The following is a 21,092-nucleotide window of genomic DNA, read 5'->3' as shown; positions in this document are numbered from 1 at the left end:
CTCGAAGTGCTCCCCGACGATTGAGCTGTTCTTCGTATCCCTCTGCATGAACACCTTCCATGATAGCTTATGACCAGTTCCTTTGATTTTATCTGCCACGTCTGTCAGATGCATCTCGCCGATGACCCGAAAATGTCCCACGGGTCAAGTATGATGAACGCATCACAACAGCACGTAAAGCAGCCTGAAAGGGCGACCTCTCGAAAAAGTCGGCGCCCGCTTGTTGATGTTGACTTCCTCATCTCCCTATTATTGTTGTGTTGAAATGCAGTGAGTCGGCCGCCTGTCTCACCTCTGTGCGACCTTATTAATGAGTGTTGAGCCATGAGGCCGGACCCCCTCTGCGGAGGTCACATCTGGACACTTTATATAAAGAAGTCTCTCTCTCACTCTGCCTTTCTCTCTCTCTCTCTCCGCCCACCCTCCATCTCATTTAGCATTTCTTTTCTCTTTAGCTCTACTTTCACCTCTTCTACTTCATTCGGCGGTGTCCCTTCCTCCCATGCAAAAACGGGCTCACCTGTCTCCATCTCTACCCCGAGCCCACCTTACCTCAGCTGGATATGGTGCCAAGGTCACAATCCTGTCACTCCCTGCTGAGTCTGGGTCTTTCAGCTCACCATGTTTGAAAGCAGGTCAATGTGGAAATGTTAAACAGAGGCCAAATCGAAGAGGAATTGCGGGCAAAATCACAATAGATGAAGTGGTGGTACCACTACAAAAAAAAAAACAACAGAAGAAAAAGGTGGTTTTACATGTTTCTTTCTGGCATTACTGCTTATTCGATTTTGGTTTTGACTGTCTCTGACTGAAACGAACCAATCGGTGTCTCACTCACATGCTATTTTGAACATAAAGTGTCCATAAAAGTCGCTGTGGTGTATTAGGAAGGGACTGTGTCTCACATGGAAATTGTCAGTGTAATTGGATCTGACGTCCTAATCATAGGTCTCCTCAAGGCAGCAGGGCGGAGGGCGGGAATGTAAAACACTATGTGAAAACAGCAGTTCATTGGGACGCACTTCACAGCTCTTGACCCAAGAGGGACTCTATCCTGGAATTTCTGTGTTTTTTTTTTTTTCCTTCATGGGGGACTGCCAGACTTAATGACCTCTTTTTGAAGAGAGTGAAGAGGACACAGCGTAAGAGCTCATTTGAGGACCGGTACTGTGAACTGCTTTGATTTGAAATATTTTGCTTGGTGGCTTGTGATTGGCTCATGATCAGTCCAGGACGTGCTCCACCTCTTACTCAAAGTCAGCTGTGACCGACCCACTGACGTCCCCAGTTAGGAGAAGCGCTATAGGGAATGGATGAATGGATGGATGCAGAGATTCATGTTTTGGATGCCCCCCCCCCCCCCCCCCCCACTCCCACGCCCCGGTGGAGAAAATCATTTCAGCACAGCAATAGTGACCAATATAAACATTTTATCATCATCATCAGATATTTCTTTAGGGAGAAAATTGGCCCTTGTGAAAGTTCTTTTTGTATATTTACATTGTCTGCTTCCCTGTCTGTCTGTCTCTCTGTCTGTCTGTCATCCATCCAGATGAGGCACCCCAGAGACCGAGCTTGGGTCAGATGTGTTACACTGTGTGTTTATGGGTGCGAGTTCTTGCTGCCTTCATGAGTGTGTGTGTGTGTGTGTGTGTGTGTGTGTGTGTGTGTGTGTGTGTGTGTGTCCTTTATCTTTATCTATGCATGTCTGTGCTGTTATGTGAGTGTGTGTGTGTGAGAGTGTGTGTGTCTGTGTGACAGACTGTGAAATGGTGCGTAGTAGCACCTGGGCCCTTCAGTGTTGATTGATCGGCCTGGTCATGTGGAAGAGTCCCATCTGGCCAGCCATGCTACAGTATGTGTGTGTGTGTGTGTGTCTGTGTGTGTGTGTGGCAGAGAGAGAGTGCTTGTTTGTGTGTAAGAGGTGACAGAGAAATATAGAGATGTGCTGCCTGAAACAGTATGTTTATTGTGAGCGTGAGCAGGCGAGGGAGCGACAGAGACAGAGAGCGCGCCAGAGTGAGAGAGCTCTTCACTTACAAGCATGGCTCCCATAGGTCAAAGATGAACTTTATTTCATCATCTGAGCAGAGCAGAGGCTACATTTACATTGCACGCCTCAAAGGAAAACACCCTTTTTCGCTTCAGTGCCTGGACCACTTTTCTCACACATCTCATTGTATTGTCATGTTTATTCTTACGTTAATGCGAGTGCTGGCACTGATATTTCTTGAAAGTAGTTTCCTCCTGTCACCAGATTCGTTTTCGCCTCGAATAAATATACGTCACGACTTAAATTGAGACCCGAGAGGGGAGAAATCCATCATTCGTCATTCACCAGCGGCCGGCCCGCCGGTCCGTTATCGTCGGTCTGTCACTCCGTCATTGTCGTTTTCACCACGTTTCCGTCAATGCTAAATGACCGTGCGTCACCACTATTCGTGGACTGCCAGCCAATCGGCGTCGAGAACGCAGTACAAGCAGACGCACAGCCAAATAACGTGTGGCGATTGGTGAAATAAAAACAATAATGGGACAATATCATTGCGGTGTGTGGGACCGAAAGCTATCCGACAGTTTTCCGTTACCGACAGGGTGCTCGCCTGCCGATGACATCATGCTATAGGATTGGAGCATTGTTGTAAATGCGATTTGAAATGTCACCACTGGGGATAGTGATGGACGAAAAGCGGCGTCCGTCAGCGCTTTCATTTAGGATTGTGCCGTTTTTGTTATTGAAGCGGTAAACAGCATCGCACAGCTTTATTTAACACCTTGTTGGCCATGACTGCCGTAAATGATGTATATCGTCTTACTGTCTACGGTATATATATCTTCCAGCCAACAAATGCTTTCAACTTTGCAAAATCTGATAAATGAATGGCTACTCACAGCAAATTGTCAGGAGTCACATCCATCTATCAGATTTAGGAGCGTGTCCAAAAATATGGCATACTTCCTCACAGAGTCACTTCAAATTTTCATCTGATGAGGGAAATACAACGAGCCGGATAGACGAGAAAAGACAAAGACTACTGCAGAGGGAAATGGAGAAAGACAGAGTGAAAATCAGAAAGGAAGACAGTGTTTATTTCCTGAAATGAAGCCAACTGATAATTAATGCTCTGACATCATGGTGCTCTAATTAAGCCTGGCATTCATTAAGCCAGGGGAAGGGAGGGGTGGGGGGGTGTTCGTTAGTGGCGTTTTTTTTTGGGGGGGGAAAGGGGGATTTGTTAGGTCTTTCGTGATGCACTTTTTACACAATAGAGAGCGACAAAAATGGTACGAAATGGACACGAGAATTCACTTTGAAGTCCACGGTGATGAGTTTTGCCAACAGAAACATCCATTTTTTGGGGGGGGGGGGTGGAATCACAGAATCATATCACATCTTCATCATTTTATCCAGATTGGGTTTTACCTTGGGGACCGTGATATATGTCCTTTTTTGCTGAATTTGTTAGCCCCGAAAAGTTTCTTGTTCTTGTGATAGCTTGATAATTGTCATTAGCGATGCAAATTTTGAGTTTGAGTCACGGACAAATTGACGAAGAAAAGAACAAAGTTAGACAATTATGTGTTGGGGAGGCAATTCATGAAACTTTGTTGTTGAAGAGAATCGGTCATGACTTCAGGGATGTGATGTGGACATTACTCGTTATAATTAGAGTTCTATCAAAATAGCCAACGTTCATTTACTAAAGTTAAAGTTTCAAAGCAGACCAAGTTGGAAAAGGCCGGCTGGACAATAAGAACACAAGTCTCAGAATGTGACCGGCCGTATCCAGCGTAACAGCTCGAGTTGCAGGTTAAAAACATCGACGATAAGTTTATAAGTCGCCATACACTAAAGTAGTCGAGGGTCCCTCTCCTTTTTATTTTTTTGATCCGAACATTTTCTGATAGCTAATTAGCCATGGAGGGCTAGCCATCGACAGCTGCATTCATCATCATAAAACGTAATAATTAATGACATTCCAACAAAGAAAAATATGCAAATGAGCTCCGCTCATTAGCATTTTCATATTCAGATCCCATAATGCTTTTGCTGACAAGGTTGTAATTAATGAAAATTCATGTCTCTTAGCTGAGTCCTAGATTGGATCGCATTCATTCGCAATCCCCCAAACGAGGAGTGGAGAAAAACACGACGGGGATCACTGCCAAGTTTTTGGGGAGATAAGGGGAGGAGGCTGGTTGGGGGGGGGGGGGGGTCATATTGAGAGAGTGAGACGAGTGCAGAGTTAGACAGAGAGACAGTCAGACAGAGAGAGAGAAAGAGAGAGGAAGAAGAGAATAAAATGGAGAAAGAGGAAGGCAGATGGCGCGAGATGAAAGGAAGACAGGCAGTGAGCAAGTGACGGAGAAACCAGAGAAGCGACTACAAAGAGTGAGGGAGGGACATATAGGGACAAAAAAAACACAAAAAAAAGAAGATAAAATGCAAAGAGGGACAGATTGTATATGACAAGCTATGAGCTCAGATTATAATTGTACACAATCTGTGGCCATATTCACACGAATGTCCATTTAAGTGCACAATATGTGTACCTTTTCAACACAACAAATAGTCTTGTGATTGTATTTTGCGGTGGAGTGGAGGTACACTCGATCCTAATTTTTCAGTTATGCCCATTCATCCATCCATTTCCTGTCCAGCCGAAGTTCGCAGATGAGCTGGAGCCTCGCCCAGCTGGCTTTGGGCGAGGGGTGGGGTACACCCTGGACTTGTGGCCAGTCAATCACAATTCTCACACACACAAACAACCATTCACATGCAAATTCACATCACACGACAATTTAATCTTCAAATAACCGGTTGATTTGTATCCTTGAATAGCGAGAAAAGTTTTTTCGTATAAAAACAAATTCATTCGGAATAATGGCACCTATTTATCTGACACCTTCCCTACTCACTCTGCCCACCTTCACCTTTTTAACTAACTTTGGAGCCCATCTCAAATGTCATTTTTTAGTTTAGTTGTTGTTTTTTCTCATGTCACGTAGCGGACCGCTGAAAAATGCATGGTGGGCCGGAGATGCCCCCGGGCCATAGTTTGGACGCCCTACGGTTCGCTTTCGTTCACAGTTTGCGTAAAACACAGAGACAAACGCCGCCGCTCACTCGCCAACCCGTACGCGCATGCATGTGCCCGCGTGAGTGTTTTAGCACGTGTGGTTCTCGTGCATGATCCTGACAGATAAGCGCGCGGTGTCTGCGGTCCGTCACCTGCGACGCCGCTAATGGCGACACCTCACTCACGGCGAGTCGCTATCGTCTTCAGCCTGTCTCCATTGTCAAACAATCATGAAGAGACTCGGAGGGACGCGATCGTGTCTCCATGATTAACGGCCAACGGTCTTCAGGAAAGCAGACATGACATCGATGACGCTAATATACGTTGAAATGGCTCAGAGGTGTCCTTATATAGCAGCTAATCATAGAATTCCATCAATCGTCATTGTTTTGGAAGACAGGGGCAGCGCAGTCCATTTAAAATGTCGAGACTTTGGTTTAAGTACATAAAACAAGAGGCGGGAGGGCGGCGGGTGGGCTCGTCATATTAATCCATAGGAAGAATAAAACTGTGCAGATTACACGGTTTGGGGTTTGTTCAGGTTAAAGCCGGATAATCTCAGTAAAGTGCTGTTTCATTGTGGCCTTCAACCCCCCTCGTAATGTCTGCTTAGCATCGGAGCAATCACGGAAGAAGAAAAAAAAAATGAACCTCGTCCACAGATGACCCTAATGATGCGCCACGGTAATGATTGTAATAATAATGACTGTCATTTCGTGATATTTAGTGAAAGTTGATCGTTTCAACTTCCACCCGCCTTTCTCCTGACGCGCAGTGCGAAAACCAACACAAAGACCCGACGCTCAATCCCGCAATGTTGGGCTTGCGGAATTAGGATACAGTCCGCTTCCCCCCCCCGTGTGTGTTGAATCTGAAGAGTGGTGTGAAACAGAAGCATTCTCATCCAGGTTTTCGGAAAACACAAATGCGCCACGTCGAACATAAAGTCGGCGGAGGAGTCGCCGCTGTAACGGTGTTGGCATACTGATGTGTTGTGTGGCATCGCGTGTGCGTGCGGGCGCGTGCGTGTGAAGTGTTGGCACGAGATAGCGGTTGCCCCCCGGGCCTTGCCAATGTAGCATTGCCTCCTTTGCAGCAGAATGGCACGGTCCTCGCTCTTTGTAATGAAAGTAACTGTGCCGCGTGCGCGCCGTGTCGCTGCGCGCGAGCTACCCCATCCCAAATTCTCGAAGCATTTCATCTTCTGAAAGAACGGAGTTGCTGTGCTGCGAATTGAAAGTGCACCGCATGCGTCTGGATGTTTGTGCGTGGATGTTTCCGCAGGGGGGGGTGTGTGTTGGATTGCTCTTGACTGATATCATTTTTATTTTATTATTTTTTTTAATCGCAGTTTTGGACATGAAAGCATTCTTCCTGTCCTTTGTTTTGGTCTTTCCTCTACTTGTGCTCATTCATTTCCTCCAGTTGGCTTTGTTCTGCCTCGCATTGAAGCATCCATCCTCATATCCTTACTTCATTCCTTCCTTCCTTCCTTTGTCACCCACACTTTCCTTCGTTTTTCATACTTTCATCGTGCGGAGCCTCCTTCTGCGTCGCTTTTCACGCGCGTCACCTTCGTCACCCTCCCCCGGTAATGATTATTTTCTTTGCCTCCTTTTCAACGCCTTTCCCTTTATTTATGTCAAATGTACAGATAATAGACCATCATTCCCCGCTACCACGGTGACAACATCCGACGACTTTCTTGACTGATCGGTGACCTTTTTGTTCTGACCTGTGTGCTCGACCTCATCTCATATCGGTCATTTTGAATTCCATTGGATGAAAATGCCCTCCTTAGCAGCTATCAATCAATGATCTTTTCCGAGCAGTCAATCCACTATTTTTACGCGTGTATGTCTGTGTGAAATGTGTCGACGCGTGTGTGTGTGTGCGTGTGCGCGCGTGTGTGTTGAAAGCTGTCCCGTTTGTGGTTTTGTCTAAACTGAATGTGTCTGTTTTGTCTGCGCAGATGTTTCCTGCTGGAGGCTTTTAGGTAACAGCCTTAACAACCGCGCAAGTGTGCGTGTGTGTGTGTGTGTGTGCAAAAAAAAATAAAAAAAATGAAAGAAAGAAAGAAAACAAACCACCCAAAAAAAAGAAAAAAAGTCTGCACTTGAGGTTTTGCTGCATATTGCACTTTTCTGACAGGTACTGACTGGACGGATTGGCTGTTAAAGGTTTGCCAGGTGGCAGCCTTAGTCCGGACTCAGGGATGCACTCTTCTTGCTAAAATGAAAGATGGCAGCACCTCCCTAACGGAGGAGTCTCTCGTTAAACACTTCGATGCACACACACACACACAAAGATATTTTTACATTTCAGAAGAAAAGAAACAATTCTAAAGTTTGATCAACTTTGTTCTATTTTCAAAAAAAGAATGAGCATCCGGGTCGAAGCGAGTATTTGTTAAAGCAAGCACAGAGGTTTATTTGAATCAAGCTATGTATTGCTCTCTTCTTTTCTTTTTGTCTCAATTTTTTTTTTCAGCTCATCTAACTCACTGCCCACAGTTTACTTGTCTCTGCCTCTCTCTCTCTCTCTCTCTCTCTCTCTCTCTCTCTCTCTCTCTCTCTCTCTCTCAGTACCATATGGCGTACCATGGTACATTTAGCTTGTCACTGATAATGGATGGCCATGGAAGCCCAGTTTTGCTTTAAGCGCTAGCTTTCAACTCGCTGCCTCAGCGTACGCGCGTGTGCGCGTGTGTTACATGATGGCTGCCGACGCTCTCGACTGTGGGATGAGGAATCATGAAGCAAAATCAACCCAAAAATTCCCTCACACACGCTGTGTGTCGCTCGTCTTTCTTCGTGCGCCGCTCACTTATGGGTGGCCACTCCAATCTCTCTCTCTCACACACACACACACACACACACACACACACATATACAGTATGTGTATATATATAATTTATAATATAATTTTTTTCAGGATTATCATAAACACTGACAACTCTCTTTCTTTTTAAAACCATTCTACAATTCAACAGCTGCTTTCCACTTTTATTGCTTGACGTTTCCAGCCATCTTCCGGGCTAATGACGATGATAATAAACGATGTTGGGACTGCACTGACCGGCCTCGCAAGTGACTTGTCACAGCCGAGTGACAGGGAGACGTTGACATGTTGCTCATTGGACGTTGACAAGGTGGTCATGCCATGCAAGACAACCCGCCTCCAGTTTTGTATTTCTTTATTTCTACGCTTTTTTTTCAATTCACTGCTTGGTTTTCATCCTCTGTGTTTTCCTCTTCTCGTCGGCCTCTCCTCTTTCCCTGCAGCTGTGTTCTCCTTTTTTTTTCTCTCCAGCTGTTACAACCAATCACCTGCTCCCCCTTACACACACACACACACACACACACTATAATTATAAAATAGGTGGCAACAGTGCCAAAAAATGTGACGAATAAATAGAAACAAAAATTGGAAAAAAAATCTATACAGAAAAGAACTCATCAATCATGAACACTGAGTTAAGCTTAAACAAATTAGAGTCATTTGATTGGACTATGGTGCCAAAGTCAAGCTAAATTTCTTCCAAATTTTGAATTGGACATAAAACAAAGCTGGTACGATCATCTCTTCTATCAGATCTCATTCGATTGCTGTTTTTTTTTAAATTTATCACTTGACCTCTCTTCTATGTCTTCTTTTTTCATCATTTTTTTTTCATCATTAACTTGTCTGACTGCAGGTACCGCCATTTTAGTTCACATGTAGTGACGACGCCAGAGAGAGTGTGTGTGTGTGTGTGTGTGTGTGTGTGTGTGTGTGTGTGTGTGTGTGTGTGTGTGTGTGTGTAGGTGTGCTGTTGGTCTCTCTGTGCTCTTTGATTTACTGGTGACCAGACCAGGATATCGTTTTGCCTTTTGCCCAAAATCAGTTGAGATGAACTCCTGCTCTTTAGCACCCTGAACAGGATGAGCCATATTAAAATGAACTTTTGTATGATTTTTTTCCCCCTTATCATCTTTACCCGAGGGGGAAAAATAAAAATCGAAACAGTTTGTTGATTTTGCTCCTTTCTGACCGTATCATATCATCATGGTGATAATTGCATTTTTTTTTTCTCCTCACGCCGTTTAAAGTTCACACTGAGGGTGTCCCGCTGAACTTCCTGAAAGCGTCTGGGCAAAGAGAAAAGAAAACCCAACAGGAAGGATCACGCTGACTTAGTTGCACGCAATGTTTCACTTGGAATCGCCGCCTTTATGTCACGACCATTCGTTTCCATGGCAGCAGACAAGAGTAAAATGGTTCCCATGCATCCAGGGCACTGCCATGGCAGTTGCTGGCACAGTCTGAATGGGACCGTGGGTGACCGGCTTAATTCCCGATCTATGTCTTGTATAGGTGGGAGAAAGCGGCGTCACACCATCGGGGAGGTCAGCTAGACTAGACTGTGAGAAAGTCAAACGGTTAATTTCACAGCTTGGTGTGTGTACGTAACAACGGTTGATTTCTTCAACAATTAGCAAAGCTGTAATGTGCTCTGGACATATAGAAGTGTCCTAAAGCGACCCTTGAGCCGTGTTCAAAAGTCTTGCGATACTTTCATGCTTGTTCTCGCCCTACGCTACTCTATTATTGTTGGAACAGCGCTAGGTCACGCTGGGAGAAGTTGAGTCGTCACAGAAGAAGGGCTCTGGCGTTGAGCTCCGCTGCGGAACGAAATAAATCAATCAATAAATAGGCAATCGGTAATCGGAGGGAGGCTAGTTTGGATTTTCCCCACATCCCAGTTCATGTTGCGTTTGTTTTGTTAGGCACTTCGTTCACTGTGAAGTTGTCATTGCTTGCCATCACGTTTGGGATCTGGTGCTCTGTGTGGTGTGCAGCACAAGTACCGTAAGAAGCCATACAATGAAGTGTGTGTGGGGGGGGGGGGGGGGGTTGACCAAACTTGCAAAACAGTATGAGGGACAGCGTCTGTCCATAATAACAGTAAAAATGGTGGCTCTTAGCCTCTGACCGGTTGGCTATCCCTGTTATCGCGCATCGCAGGTGAGCGTGAGCCTTTCCCAGCTCATCCACTAAAACGGAATGTGGGAAGAAAGTGGAAAACCATGTCGATGAGATTCCGACGTTTCGACACCGGGAGCAGACGTTGACAGTTCACGACATGCTTCGCTATGCCAGCCTTCATGGAAGATATGAAAAGCACAAATATATCCGTAGGAAGTCGTCAGATGGGAAGTCATGATTGGGCCACGCGTCTTGTTTACTTGACGCTTTTCTGCATGTGTGCATCTAGTTGAAAGCAGGTGACTACCCCCCTTTTTTTTTGTGTGTGTCGTTTGCGCCGGCTGACTTTCTGTCCTCCTCCTTCCATTGCTGACAATTCTCCTGCCGTCTGTGTCTCGCCACCCTTTTCATCCCCCCTTGCGGAACAACGTCAGGCAAGTCTGTCCTGCTGGGATGAGGCCGCTCTGATCGGCGTCTCCCGAGCCGCGTGTGGGCGCAGCCATGTCATTACGTGCCGTCAGGTGGTCACACTGAAATCGCACAAAGCACAGCGGTGATGCGGTGGTCAGAGGCTCCGCAAACTCGAGTGACAGCCCGTGCAGGTGTTGGAACGTTGTCGGATTAGTCTAAATACGGGTATTAAGTGGGTAGTCAGGCCTACACAACGGGGTGGTGGGGGAGGGGGGGAAGTCGAGAGGAAAGTTAGCTTGTTACGGTGGACCACCAGAAGCTCCGTCAATTTCAGCAGGAATCGCCACAAAACCTTGACGTTTTTTTTCAATGAGATCGGGGTTGAGCGTGATATTTATGGATTTATTCTTTGTGCAGTCTTAAAATATGCTCTCAATTAAATAAATGAACGCGCAAGATTCATTTGATATCCTGTCAAACTGGTTAACTTATTTGCGGTGACATCACAAGAACGTGAATATCAGCGGCACAGGCGCACGCGCAAAACTAGCGCAGTGACAATTCAAATTCCGGCACTTGGGCACTTCTAATTGAGTCTCTGCAATGAAAAATGTGTTGGGTTTTTTTTTTCTTCTATTATTTTTTTTTACCATAATTACTCACACTAATTAAACTGTTACTATTCCCCTTGTTGACATTTTTCGGTATGTAACCCCCCCCCCCCCCCCAAAAAAAAAAACTACTGATGTTGCAGTTTCTCGTAAAAATAAAAGGAATACGACATATATTATTATTATTATTATTATGTTTAGGGGCGGCCCGGTAGTCCAGTGGTTAGCACGTCGGCTTCACAGTGCAGAGGTACCGGGTTCGATTCCAGCTCCGGCCTCCCTGTGTGGAGTTTGCATGTTCTCCCCGGGCCTGCGTGGGTTTGCTCCGGTTTCCTCCCACATTCCAAAAAAAACATGCACGGCAGGCTGATTGGACGCTCTACATTGTCCCTAGGTGTGAGTGTGGGCGTGTATGGTTGTTCGTCTCTGTGTGCCCTGCGATTGGCTGGCAACTGATTCAGGGTGTCCCCCACCCACTGCCCGAAGACAGAATTTACTGCCAGTAGTGTGCACTTTTTTCAAGTTCTTGTTCCTGTTTACACAACACATAAGCATTCCCTTACTGTGAACTGAAGTGTGACCTTCAAACCACAGAACTGTTTTGGGCAAATTGTTCAAACCAATACAAAAAAAAACAAAAGCAATCATATCTTAACACCTTGCTACTAAATGGTGGGACTGAACAAGAAATATGTTGATTGAGAATTGAGAAAGACCGTTTTCAAGTGTGTATGTGTACGGTGAGGGAAGTGAGGTACAAGAAAAGAGAAAGATGCGTGTTTGGATCCAGACAGGTATGACAGGAAAAAGCCAGAGTGTGATGCTGAACCCTGGTATCCTTTGACCTTTGCCCCTCTCGTCTGACAGCACCTGACCCCTCATCCATCTCTATTGGGTCGCTCCTCCTCCTCCTGTCCTGCCATAACAGGTTGAATGAGGCAGGAAGAATGAAATCCCAATTTCCATTTAGAGGAAAAAGGAAAATAATGGAACACAGTCAGGAATCGCTTGTTTGTTTGTTTGTTTAGTATGGATCGACTTTTCATCAGAATGATCAGAAAAATTATTGTTTCTGTATGTTTGAGACGTCAGCGTGTGTGTGTGTGTGTGTCTGTGTATAGTATGTGAGTGTCTGTGTGATGCCTTTTAGACCCTTTCAACCACAGGTGTCAAAGTCAAGGCCTGGGGACCCAGATCTGGCCCGCCACATCATTATATGAAAAGAACCATATGTACGTTGACTGAAATATGAATTAGATTTGAGAAATTTCAAATTTAAAAAAAATTACAATAAATCAATTAATAAAAAACTAAGGCGGCCCGGTAGTCGACTGGTTAGCACGTCGGCCTCACAGTGCGGAGGTCGTGGGTTCGATTCCAGCTCCGGCCTTCCTGTGTGGAGTTTGCATGTTCTCCCCGTGCCAGCGTGGGTTTTCTCCGGGTACTCCGATTTCCTCCCACATTCCAAAAATACGCATGGCAGGCTGATTGAACACTTCAAATTGTCCCGAGGTGTGAGTGTGAGCGCGGATGGTTGTTCGCTTGTGTGTGCCCTGCGATTGGCTGGCAACCGGTTCAGGGTGTCCCCCGCCTACTGCCCGAAGACGGCTGGGATAGGCTCCAGCAACCCCCGCGACCCTAGTGAGGATCAAGCGGTTCGGAAAATGAATGAATGAAAAAAAACTACAAAGACTGTGCGCAACACGCAAACAAATGGACATCAATTCTCGTCACGGCGGTTTATGTGAGAAGGACAGTTTTGCCAAAGGAGAAGCGAATTTGTTTTCATTCCCCAACGCGCCGCGCTAGCGTTTGGGGCCTCTTGTTAGTGACATGAAAAGCTTCTAGGTCACAAGTGAGCGTATTTCTTTGGCCAGGCTGTGATTTGTGCTGCCGTCTGCCGCGCCGCCTGCGCTGCTCATTGTGCTGCACTTTAATACTTAGCATATTGTGCCGCTAATTCCAAATTTCACACCTTTCCTCTCGTCGCTACCTCTCCCTTTGTCTGCCTGCGTCATTTCCCATCCGCCGCAAGCCCGAAGACAAGGGGAAATGTGTTAAATCCATCTCTAAGAGCCTTTTCAATTCAGCATTAGCAGTCGTCGTCTGCCTGCTACACAATACGCGACACATTTTGGCATCTTTGTCCTTTACTCCGCCGCTGAATATTGTCTCATCAATAAAAGAAAGACTCCAAACACACACAAACATTTCGTTTGAGGTAATCCTGGATGTTTTACGGCACATTTTGTTCTCTCTTTTTTTTTTTTTTTTTTGGAGGGGGGTCTGTTTTATTGTATTGTGAGCATAATTAGAGTACGTTGTTTTCTTTGTTTGTTTGTGCCTCGTGGATGTTCACTCCAGATGCCGCGGTGTCCAAGGTTTGAGTTGGAAGCGCTGCCCAAAAATCCTCAAGACAAAGGCAATGATTATTGTGAGGAGGATATCCACGTTGGAAATATTGGAATCCTTTGTCATTTTCATTCAGCCGCAATTCTGAAAGGAGGACTGTGGGGTAGCGTAGACCAAAAACAAGGTGATATCGGGTAGGGTGGGGGGCATAGCAACACAATAATCTTCCTAAACCTCCTGCGGAGTTTCAGGTGCCAGCTTTATTTCCCCGCCTCACAACAGATCAGAGCAAAGCAAAGACAGATTGATAAATTCACGGACGACTCCGAGTGATGCCAAAACGGAGTCGGGCCCCAACCAAAGTAAAGGCCACGTCGTGGATCGAGAAGAGAGAAGGAGAAAAAGGAAGGAGGGGATGTAAGGGTGGAGGGGGAGAGAAGATTTGGGGCTCTAATGCCAGCCTTATGCGTCTTTTAGTCGTTTCCGCCGCCGGGGCTTGGCACCGACGCGCCGCTGTCAGCCCGCCAACAAAAATCTGCCGCATTTCAGCAGCCCCGTTTTGTCTGAGAGCAACACACGGCGACACATTTCTACGCGCTATACATAATTACGATTTGCTTTCACATGATTTTCACCAAAGTATTTTAACGTCAGGTCATATGTCATTCAAATCAAGACCCCCCCCCCCCCCCGCAAATAATAAATAATTTTCTTTGTTAAAAAATAAATAAATAAATAAATAAATAAATAATCTTGGGAATATTTACAAGCAATTTTTATCGTTCTCAAGATACACAGTGCTCCTTGGGAGTATTCATTTGAAAATAGTTTTTCATGTGTGCCTCGTTGTTGTGCCATTTGTTCGTGTTTGACCGAGTGGTGGAGGGGTCGATGTACGTGTTCGGGTAGGATTTGGATAATGAGAACTGTTTGGCACCGAGGGTGGCGGGGGGTGGGAGGAGGGGGGGGGGGGGGCGGGGTTGCTCTTTGGGCCTCTCTCACGCAAACAGAGAACAAGTGTCATGGCGCCTGCAAAATTTTCGGCTATATCCGTCTTCACAGAACGCAAATGTTTTACCCGAATCTCTACCACCGTGTTTAAGTTCCTTTCAACTTATCAGTACACATTCTTTTAATGGGCCTCTGAAGCTCTGACAATATGTTTTGTATTTCTTCGTCCGTGTCTCTGTCCCACTTAAGTCCGAACAAGATCCAAAGCATTTATTCCAGAAAACATTTTTCCTCACTGGCGTTTGAGATTTGCGTTGAGCAGTACAAACATTTGTGTACCATATGCAAGATAATCAACAGAAATCCCCATCGTTTGGACTATGGGAGGCCAAAGACCATAGAAGGATGCTATTTCAAAGCATCTATAGTTTGGATTCGCTGCACATCCCACCTCTGCCATTTGAGGACAAAAAAAAAAATAAAAAATTTGGAATTGTGTAACTTGAACCATGCGGTCTAAAAATAGCCTCGTGTGCATATGCCCTAACCGGTCCAGGGGGTAGCCCGACTTTCGCCACACAGCTGGGCTATTCTCCAGGTTCCTTGGGAGCCTGAAAAGGAAATGGATGATCGGATAGCTCGGCGACATCCTCCAAAATACTGTGGCCGCTGGCGGAAGTCTGCTGCCGCGTGGTTGCAGCGCGGCACGGCTGAAGGTAGAAATGGACAGATATGAGCTGGACGCTGCGTCTCGAGTCCTTCTCCACGCTCATATGTGCTCATCCCTTGTTTGACGTGTTCACTTGCTCCAGTGCAAAGAGGGGGGGGGGGGGGCAAGGGGGGGGGTGCCTGCTGGGCGTCTCGGGGAGGCGGCGGTGATGTCTGTTAGACGAGGGTTAGTCATCGTCTGTCGTCTGTTAAATTAACATCCATTCCAAATAAAGATGCTTTTACGTGGGAATACACGTATTAAATTTGAATGCGAGAAGAGTTTCAGGTTATCTGCTTGGATGTGATACACGTTTGAGTGTGTGTGTGTGTGTGTGTGTGTGTGTGTGTGTGTGTGTGTGTGTGTGTGTGTGTGTGTGTGTGTGTGTGTTGTCACTACCTTTTAGACTTTGTGGAAACTTCTGGACCGGTGCCCAGCGATGTCATGGAAACGCTTGAATCCTTCAGAATGATTCATGTCTGCGCAGAGCAAGCATCACACCCTCCCCCATGACACCCACGCACACACACGGGAAGGGGGAGTTAAACCCTTCTTCCAGCCATCTTCCTTCCCCCCCCCCCCTTTCGCGCCCTTTCTCTCCTCTCCTCTTTCTCTTTATTTATTTATTTTTGCCGTCATCGGGCCGTCCTCTGCAAATCACACTATTAGTCATATTGTTTCATCAAATCGACTCATTATATGCATGTCAAAGGAGATCATGTCTTCTAAACGATTCCTTTCACGGCGACAAAGAACTTGACGTATCTCTCAAGCTCGGAAAGAAAAGAGTCGAGACATTGGCATTGATTCTGCGAGCAACTCCATCCTGCCGCGTCGCTTTTCGTCATTCCGATTAAGAGCAATGAATGTCACTAGACAAGAGATTTCAAAGGGGGGCGGGGGGGGGGGGGGGTAAGGGGTTGAGGTAGAGAAATAAGTTGATTCATTGTTGTGAAATTGTCAAAAATGAAACGCCATCAATATGAGTGAGTAAAATACAAAGGTATTTTCAACATTCGTGAAAAATGTAAATATGTATATTTACAACCCAAAATATGATTTAAAAAGACACTATCCACCAAGTTAAAAAAATGTGTGTTTGTGTGTATATATATATATATATATATATATATATATATATATATATATATATATATATATATATATATACAGTCTATGTTTTACAATGAGGATTAAAAAAAGCAGGAACATGCATGTATAACATCTGTGAATTCATCTCACATTCGATATTAAAAATTGGTGAAAAAAAATGTTTTTCCAACTGAAAAAAGTTTTTTAAAAATAAAATAAAATTACACTTTATTTATGGGATTAAAAAAAAACTGAAAAAAAAAATCTTAGAGTATGTCTATATTTGATTTGTGTGTTGTGGTGCCATGTTAAGGATGTGGCACATTTCTAAAAACATCCGAGTAATGACAGAAAGCCTGTCCAAAGAGTGTGTGCTGTTAGCTCATCGTCTGGTTAAGTTTCGTGGTTGCTCTCAAGTTGCCACGGAATTGCTGTGTCTCCCGGCATTGTGGATTAGCGGGGATTTGGTCCTCATTGCTCACCGACTTCTCGATGAGCATTATACAGCCCAGTGGACTTGACCTCCCCTCCTCCACCTTTTGTACCTTTGCAGCCAGCGCACTCTTAACAAGCAGCGCTCTGTCTGGGGGGGGTCCTCATCTCAGCCACTGAGTTTGTTTGGGTTTGCCGCCGAGGTGGTGGGGGCCTTGGGGGGGGGGGGGGGGGACAAATGGTACCGCTGGATTCCCGGGAGAAAGAATATCGAGGTCAGCAAAATCAGGTTCCTTAAATGACCTTTGAATATAGTCTTTTGATGTTGGGGAATATTTCTTTTTGGGCTGCTTTCGGCTCTTATCTGGCTTGAAAATGGGCATCAAAGTCCGATAGAAATGACTTTTTTTTTTTTTTTTGCCAAATGCTTGTGACTAAAAGTAGCCGTCATTAATCGGCTATATGTCATTGCGTCAGGATCATTTTCGTGGCAGACATGTACGGTTTGTCGGCCATCGTGCTTTCTTAGCCTGCTGTATGTTTTTTACAGAGGTGGGCGAGTCAGTCAATTGGCCACGCAAAGCCAACATCCGCGAGGCCTGGTCAGGGCGCAGCATGCAGTACGAGTGCTTGCAAATGTTTTTACCGTTCATCCTCAAAAATGCATCCATCGATACGTTTGAAATTGTAAATATGGTTCAGAGTTGTTGTCAAACACTATTACATTTATTTTAAAGACTGTATTGTTGCGGCAGAGTCCTTGCTACATCTCGGTCAGCTGATCAGAGGACAGTCACGGCAGAGCCCCCGCTAGGCCCCGGACGGCCGACAATTCAGAACCTCTTCCGAGATGGTTCTGAAAAGTGGTTTCGTCGGAACCACTCGGCCCATAAAAAGTCGAATGGAAAACCAAACATCCTGGGCCATGCAAGGCCGTCCCCGTGTGGAGCAGGTCTAAAGGAAAAGTGCCTTAAACGTCCAAGGTCCTCCTCCTGAGTTTGTGTTGGTGAGAGACATTCAGGCTTTGACAGTAAAGGAAACGTTTCTGTATTTGTTGTCAAGGTTTTCTTCCTCCAGATGAAATTCACAAAGATGACCTTGAATGGTCAAAGAATATACTGAGGTTAGATGTCCTTTGGTCAGTTTTAACCAGTTTTTTTTCTTTTCTCAAACAAGGCCAAATAGAGTTTGAAGGAATCAAGAAATTACTGACAAGTTAAAGGACAATTTCTCCAGGAATATCTTGAAGCTCTTTTATATCGAAGAGTGAATGAGATTGAGACCACTTCAATTTTGTTGAAGTATCTGTTTTCTCTGTTCTATTATCTGGTCAGGTGTTTTTGTTCCTTGTATCTTTTTTTTTTTTGGGGTGGGGGGTATATTTTTAAACTCACATTTAATCTGTGCAACTACAATAAAGTGAATCCTTTTGCAGGCACGAATAAAATACCAACAAAATGACAGCTGACTGTAATCTCATTTCGCCAAAAACAAAATAATGCAAAGAAATAAAAATACAACCCCCCCCCCCCACACACACACAAAAAAATAGAGAAGGGAGTTGAATGCTTTACGATAGAATCTTCGTGTTGAACTGAATGTTGGAATCATTCATTTTTTTGGAATCTTTGAATGTACTTGAATGACACACACACACACGCACACACATACACACTGCTGTGGCTATACTGTATGTGCACAGTGAATTGCACACATTTACATGTGTGGCTCTGTGTGCCAGTGATTGTCAGTATGTGGATGAGTGTGTGGTGGGGGCGGGAGGGGGGGGGGGGTGTCTTTGTATATGTGCCAAACCAGTCCAGCTGGCATCAGCGGTAGCTGAAGCTGAGGCCCCTGGATTAGTCACATACACACCAGCGCACATGCGCGCGCGCACACACACACACACACGTACACACTGCCAACCACATTGCCACTTTCTACGCCTCTAATTATCAGCCTCTTCTGCATCGACTACCATGTTGGCGTGTATTCAGCCCCATCTATACATGCCCGATTCAAACCCTTCACCGTGTACACGCTTCATTTTCCTCCACACACGCTCACTATAAAGCCCCTTCATTTCATCGCGTATGGCTGCACCAACCACAGAATGTAATTACACACTAGCAGTGGTTTGATATTTAGACTGGCTGAAGATTTAAGGCTTTATCCAAAAAGGTTTGCGTGGTAAAAATAGGCTTAAAGTGGTCCCACAGTTCCGAGGAGAGCAGGACCGCCTGTTCAGAAGCTTGAGGGGGGAAAATAGCTTTTTTTTTTCCCCCTCTTTTCTTTTTTTGTCAAAACACCGCGGTGGGCTGTACATGTTCTCAGTTTATCAGACGCCTCCGTTTGCCCAGACACATGGTCAAATTGTCTATAAAAAATGGCGGTCGGTTACCTGCCAATGGTGTGCCTCACTGTCACGCGTGATCACTGCTTTGCCTGCATTTGACGAGTCATGGGAGAGCTGCTTGTCATTTTTTACGGCAACAAAATGATCAGAAGTGGGAGATCAAAGCTTTTGCTTCCGCAGGAATATACAAATAAATTACCCATTGTGGCTGCTGCGATACAAATGCTTTATAATAATAATAATAATCATCATCATAATTGCTTTTGACTGATTTTACCCTTTGGTCAAATTGAAATCATATTTTGTCAGATAACACATTGAACAAAGGAATATTCTATGAATCCATTTTTTTTTTTTTTACCTTCATGCGAAAAACATTCCTTAAAAATGTACACACTGAAAATACACTTGCAACTAAAGATGATGTTGTTTCCCCTAAATTATACACAAAATGTCATCATCTAACTTTACACTCTTTTTTTTTTTTCCTTCTGTCTGCAGGTAAAACAGAGAGGAGTTCATATTCATATGGCAGAGAATCAAACCCGCACTGCCACCAGGTCAGTGGTTCATGGAATGTCAATTTCGCAGTAACGGAGAGCAAAAATGTGTATTTTATCCACTATGAAGTCGCACACATTGTATATGTCGTTGTTTTTTAATTGTTGTCGCTGCCATCGCACTTGCCAATGTAGTTTAGCGTCTCACGCTAACATATCAAGCGCTGCTAAGGAAAAGAAAATGACGCGCACAAACAGAAATGATTCAAGACTTGTCACGGAAAAGTTCAAACAAAATTCAGTTCTTACAAGCAGATTTCACTTTTCAGAATGTATGAAATGATTAAGTTCAACTCAAGAGTATTTATTTGTTATTTCTTATAGAACCAAATACTGAGTGCCGCGTTGTTTTTATGGTTGTTGACGACATAGAGGGCAAATGTTTTCACTCTTGACGTCACGGAAACGCCATCAATTGTAATGTTGGCTCATGTTGTTTTCAAAGGAGCGTTTTGTGGTGCCACGCGCAGTGAAGACTTTCATACCATTGGGGGGGGGGGGGGGGGGGAATAACAATCTACTACGTAACACCATTAGAAAATCCAAATTAATAATTCAGATAATATACAGATGCTAGTTTGATGCGACGCAGGTTCCATCCTCGTCAGTTGCCTGAGAGCCATGTTATGGCTTTAATCAATTAAAGCTTATCAAAGGGATGTATGTCCTTGTGAAAGTCAGTGGCATGAAAAGATGTTCGAAAGCGTAATGAATATGTATTATATCCCCCTTTTCAGCACCGGTTTGCGCTTTGAATGAAGCTTCATTGATCCCTGAGGGACATTAGATGGTTTTATTTAACCGCTCAGTCACTGAGAGATACAGATGTCTCGTCGCCACGACACCTTTCGATTGCAATGGAGCGTTTTATACTCCAAAGTACAAGAGTACTCGAGCGCTTTTTACGGCCCGCGGGCCAAATGCGGGCCTCTTATTGGCCCGCGAAGAGTTGCGAGCGAAGCCCGGGAAGCAGCGACCAGGACCGGCTTTGTGATAGCTAAGAACTGTAAACCATTTTCGGACGGTGCCTAATTTAAGGGGTGCCGCTATGCGCAAACTAAACCATAGCAACCGTTGTCGCATGTTTCAAATCCCCCAAAAAAAAAAAATAAGAATAATATTCCAACCATCCAACATTTTTGAGGGTCGTCAAGATGAATTCCTGTGATTTCATTTTTCTCATAAAAACCCGTGCCACATTTTCCCGTTGGTTTCATGATAATTGTTCATGTTTTCACATCAGTTTTTATGAAGACAAAGTTGTAAAAGTCTAAAATTATTGAGACCAGAAGTGGCTTTGAATTCCCTCTTGAAAGATTGGGAGAAGTTGGTTGGCGGTGGTTGACATGCTGCTTCTCTACCCTTGACAGGTAGCTCGACTCTTGTCATGCGCGCGTGCATTGACGAGATTATATATTACATTAATATTCATCAACCTAATCAGGATTGTTTGCATTTGAATCGCAATTCAGCCAAGAATCCTTTTTGTTGTTGTTGTTGTTCTGTACTCCTCCCGTCGCCTAATTCCCTATGGTGAACTTTGAAGCTTTCGTATGGGCTGATGTCAGG

General features: G+C 44.8%; 1 protein-coding gene across 5 annotated transcripts in view; it reads left to right on the top strand.

Annotated features, from left to right (window-relative positions):
* The window catches only part of tcf4 (transcription factor 4), a 112,853-nt gene that overhangs the window by 32,055 nt on the left and 59,706 nt on the right, over window positions 1–21,092 (top strand). For all 5 annotated transcript variants that reach the window (XM_086134213.1, XM_086134214.1, XM_086134216.1 and 2 more), the window contains one exon: window positions 19,465–19,523. In XM_086134213.1, the coding sequence (XP_085990339.1) occupies window positions 19,465–19,523 (59 nt within the window). The remainder of the gene's footprint in view (window positions 1–19,464; window positions 19,524–21,092) is intronic.

This window comes from Hippocampus guttulatus, chromosome 17, assembly GCF_054856545.1.
Source record: "Hippocampus guttulatus isolate MCC_2025c chromosome 17, RoL_Hgut_1.0, whole genome shotgun sequence".
In the NCBI taxonomy this organism is placed as follows: Eukaryota; Metazoa; Chordata; class Actinopteri; order Syngnathiformes; family Syngnathidae; genus Hippocampus; species Hippocampus guttulatus.
The sequence above is the reverse complement of the archived record's forward strand: the minus strand, read 5'-3'. Positions and strand labels throughout refer to the sequence as shown.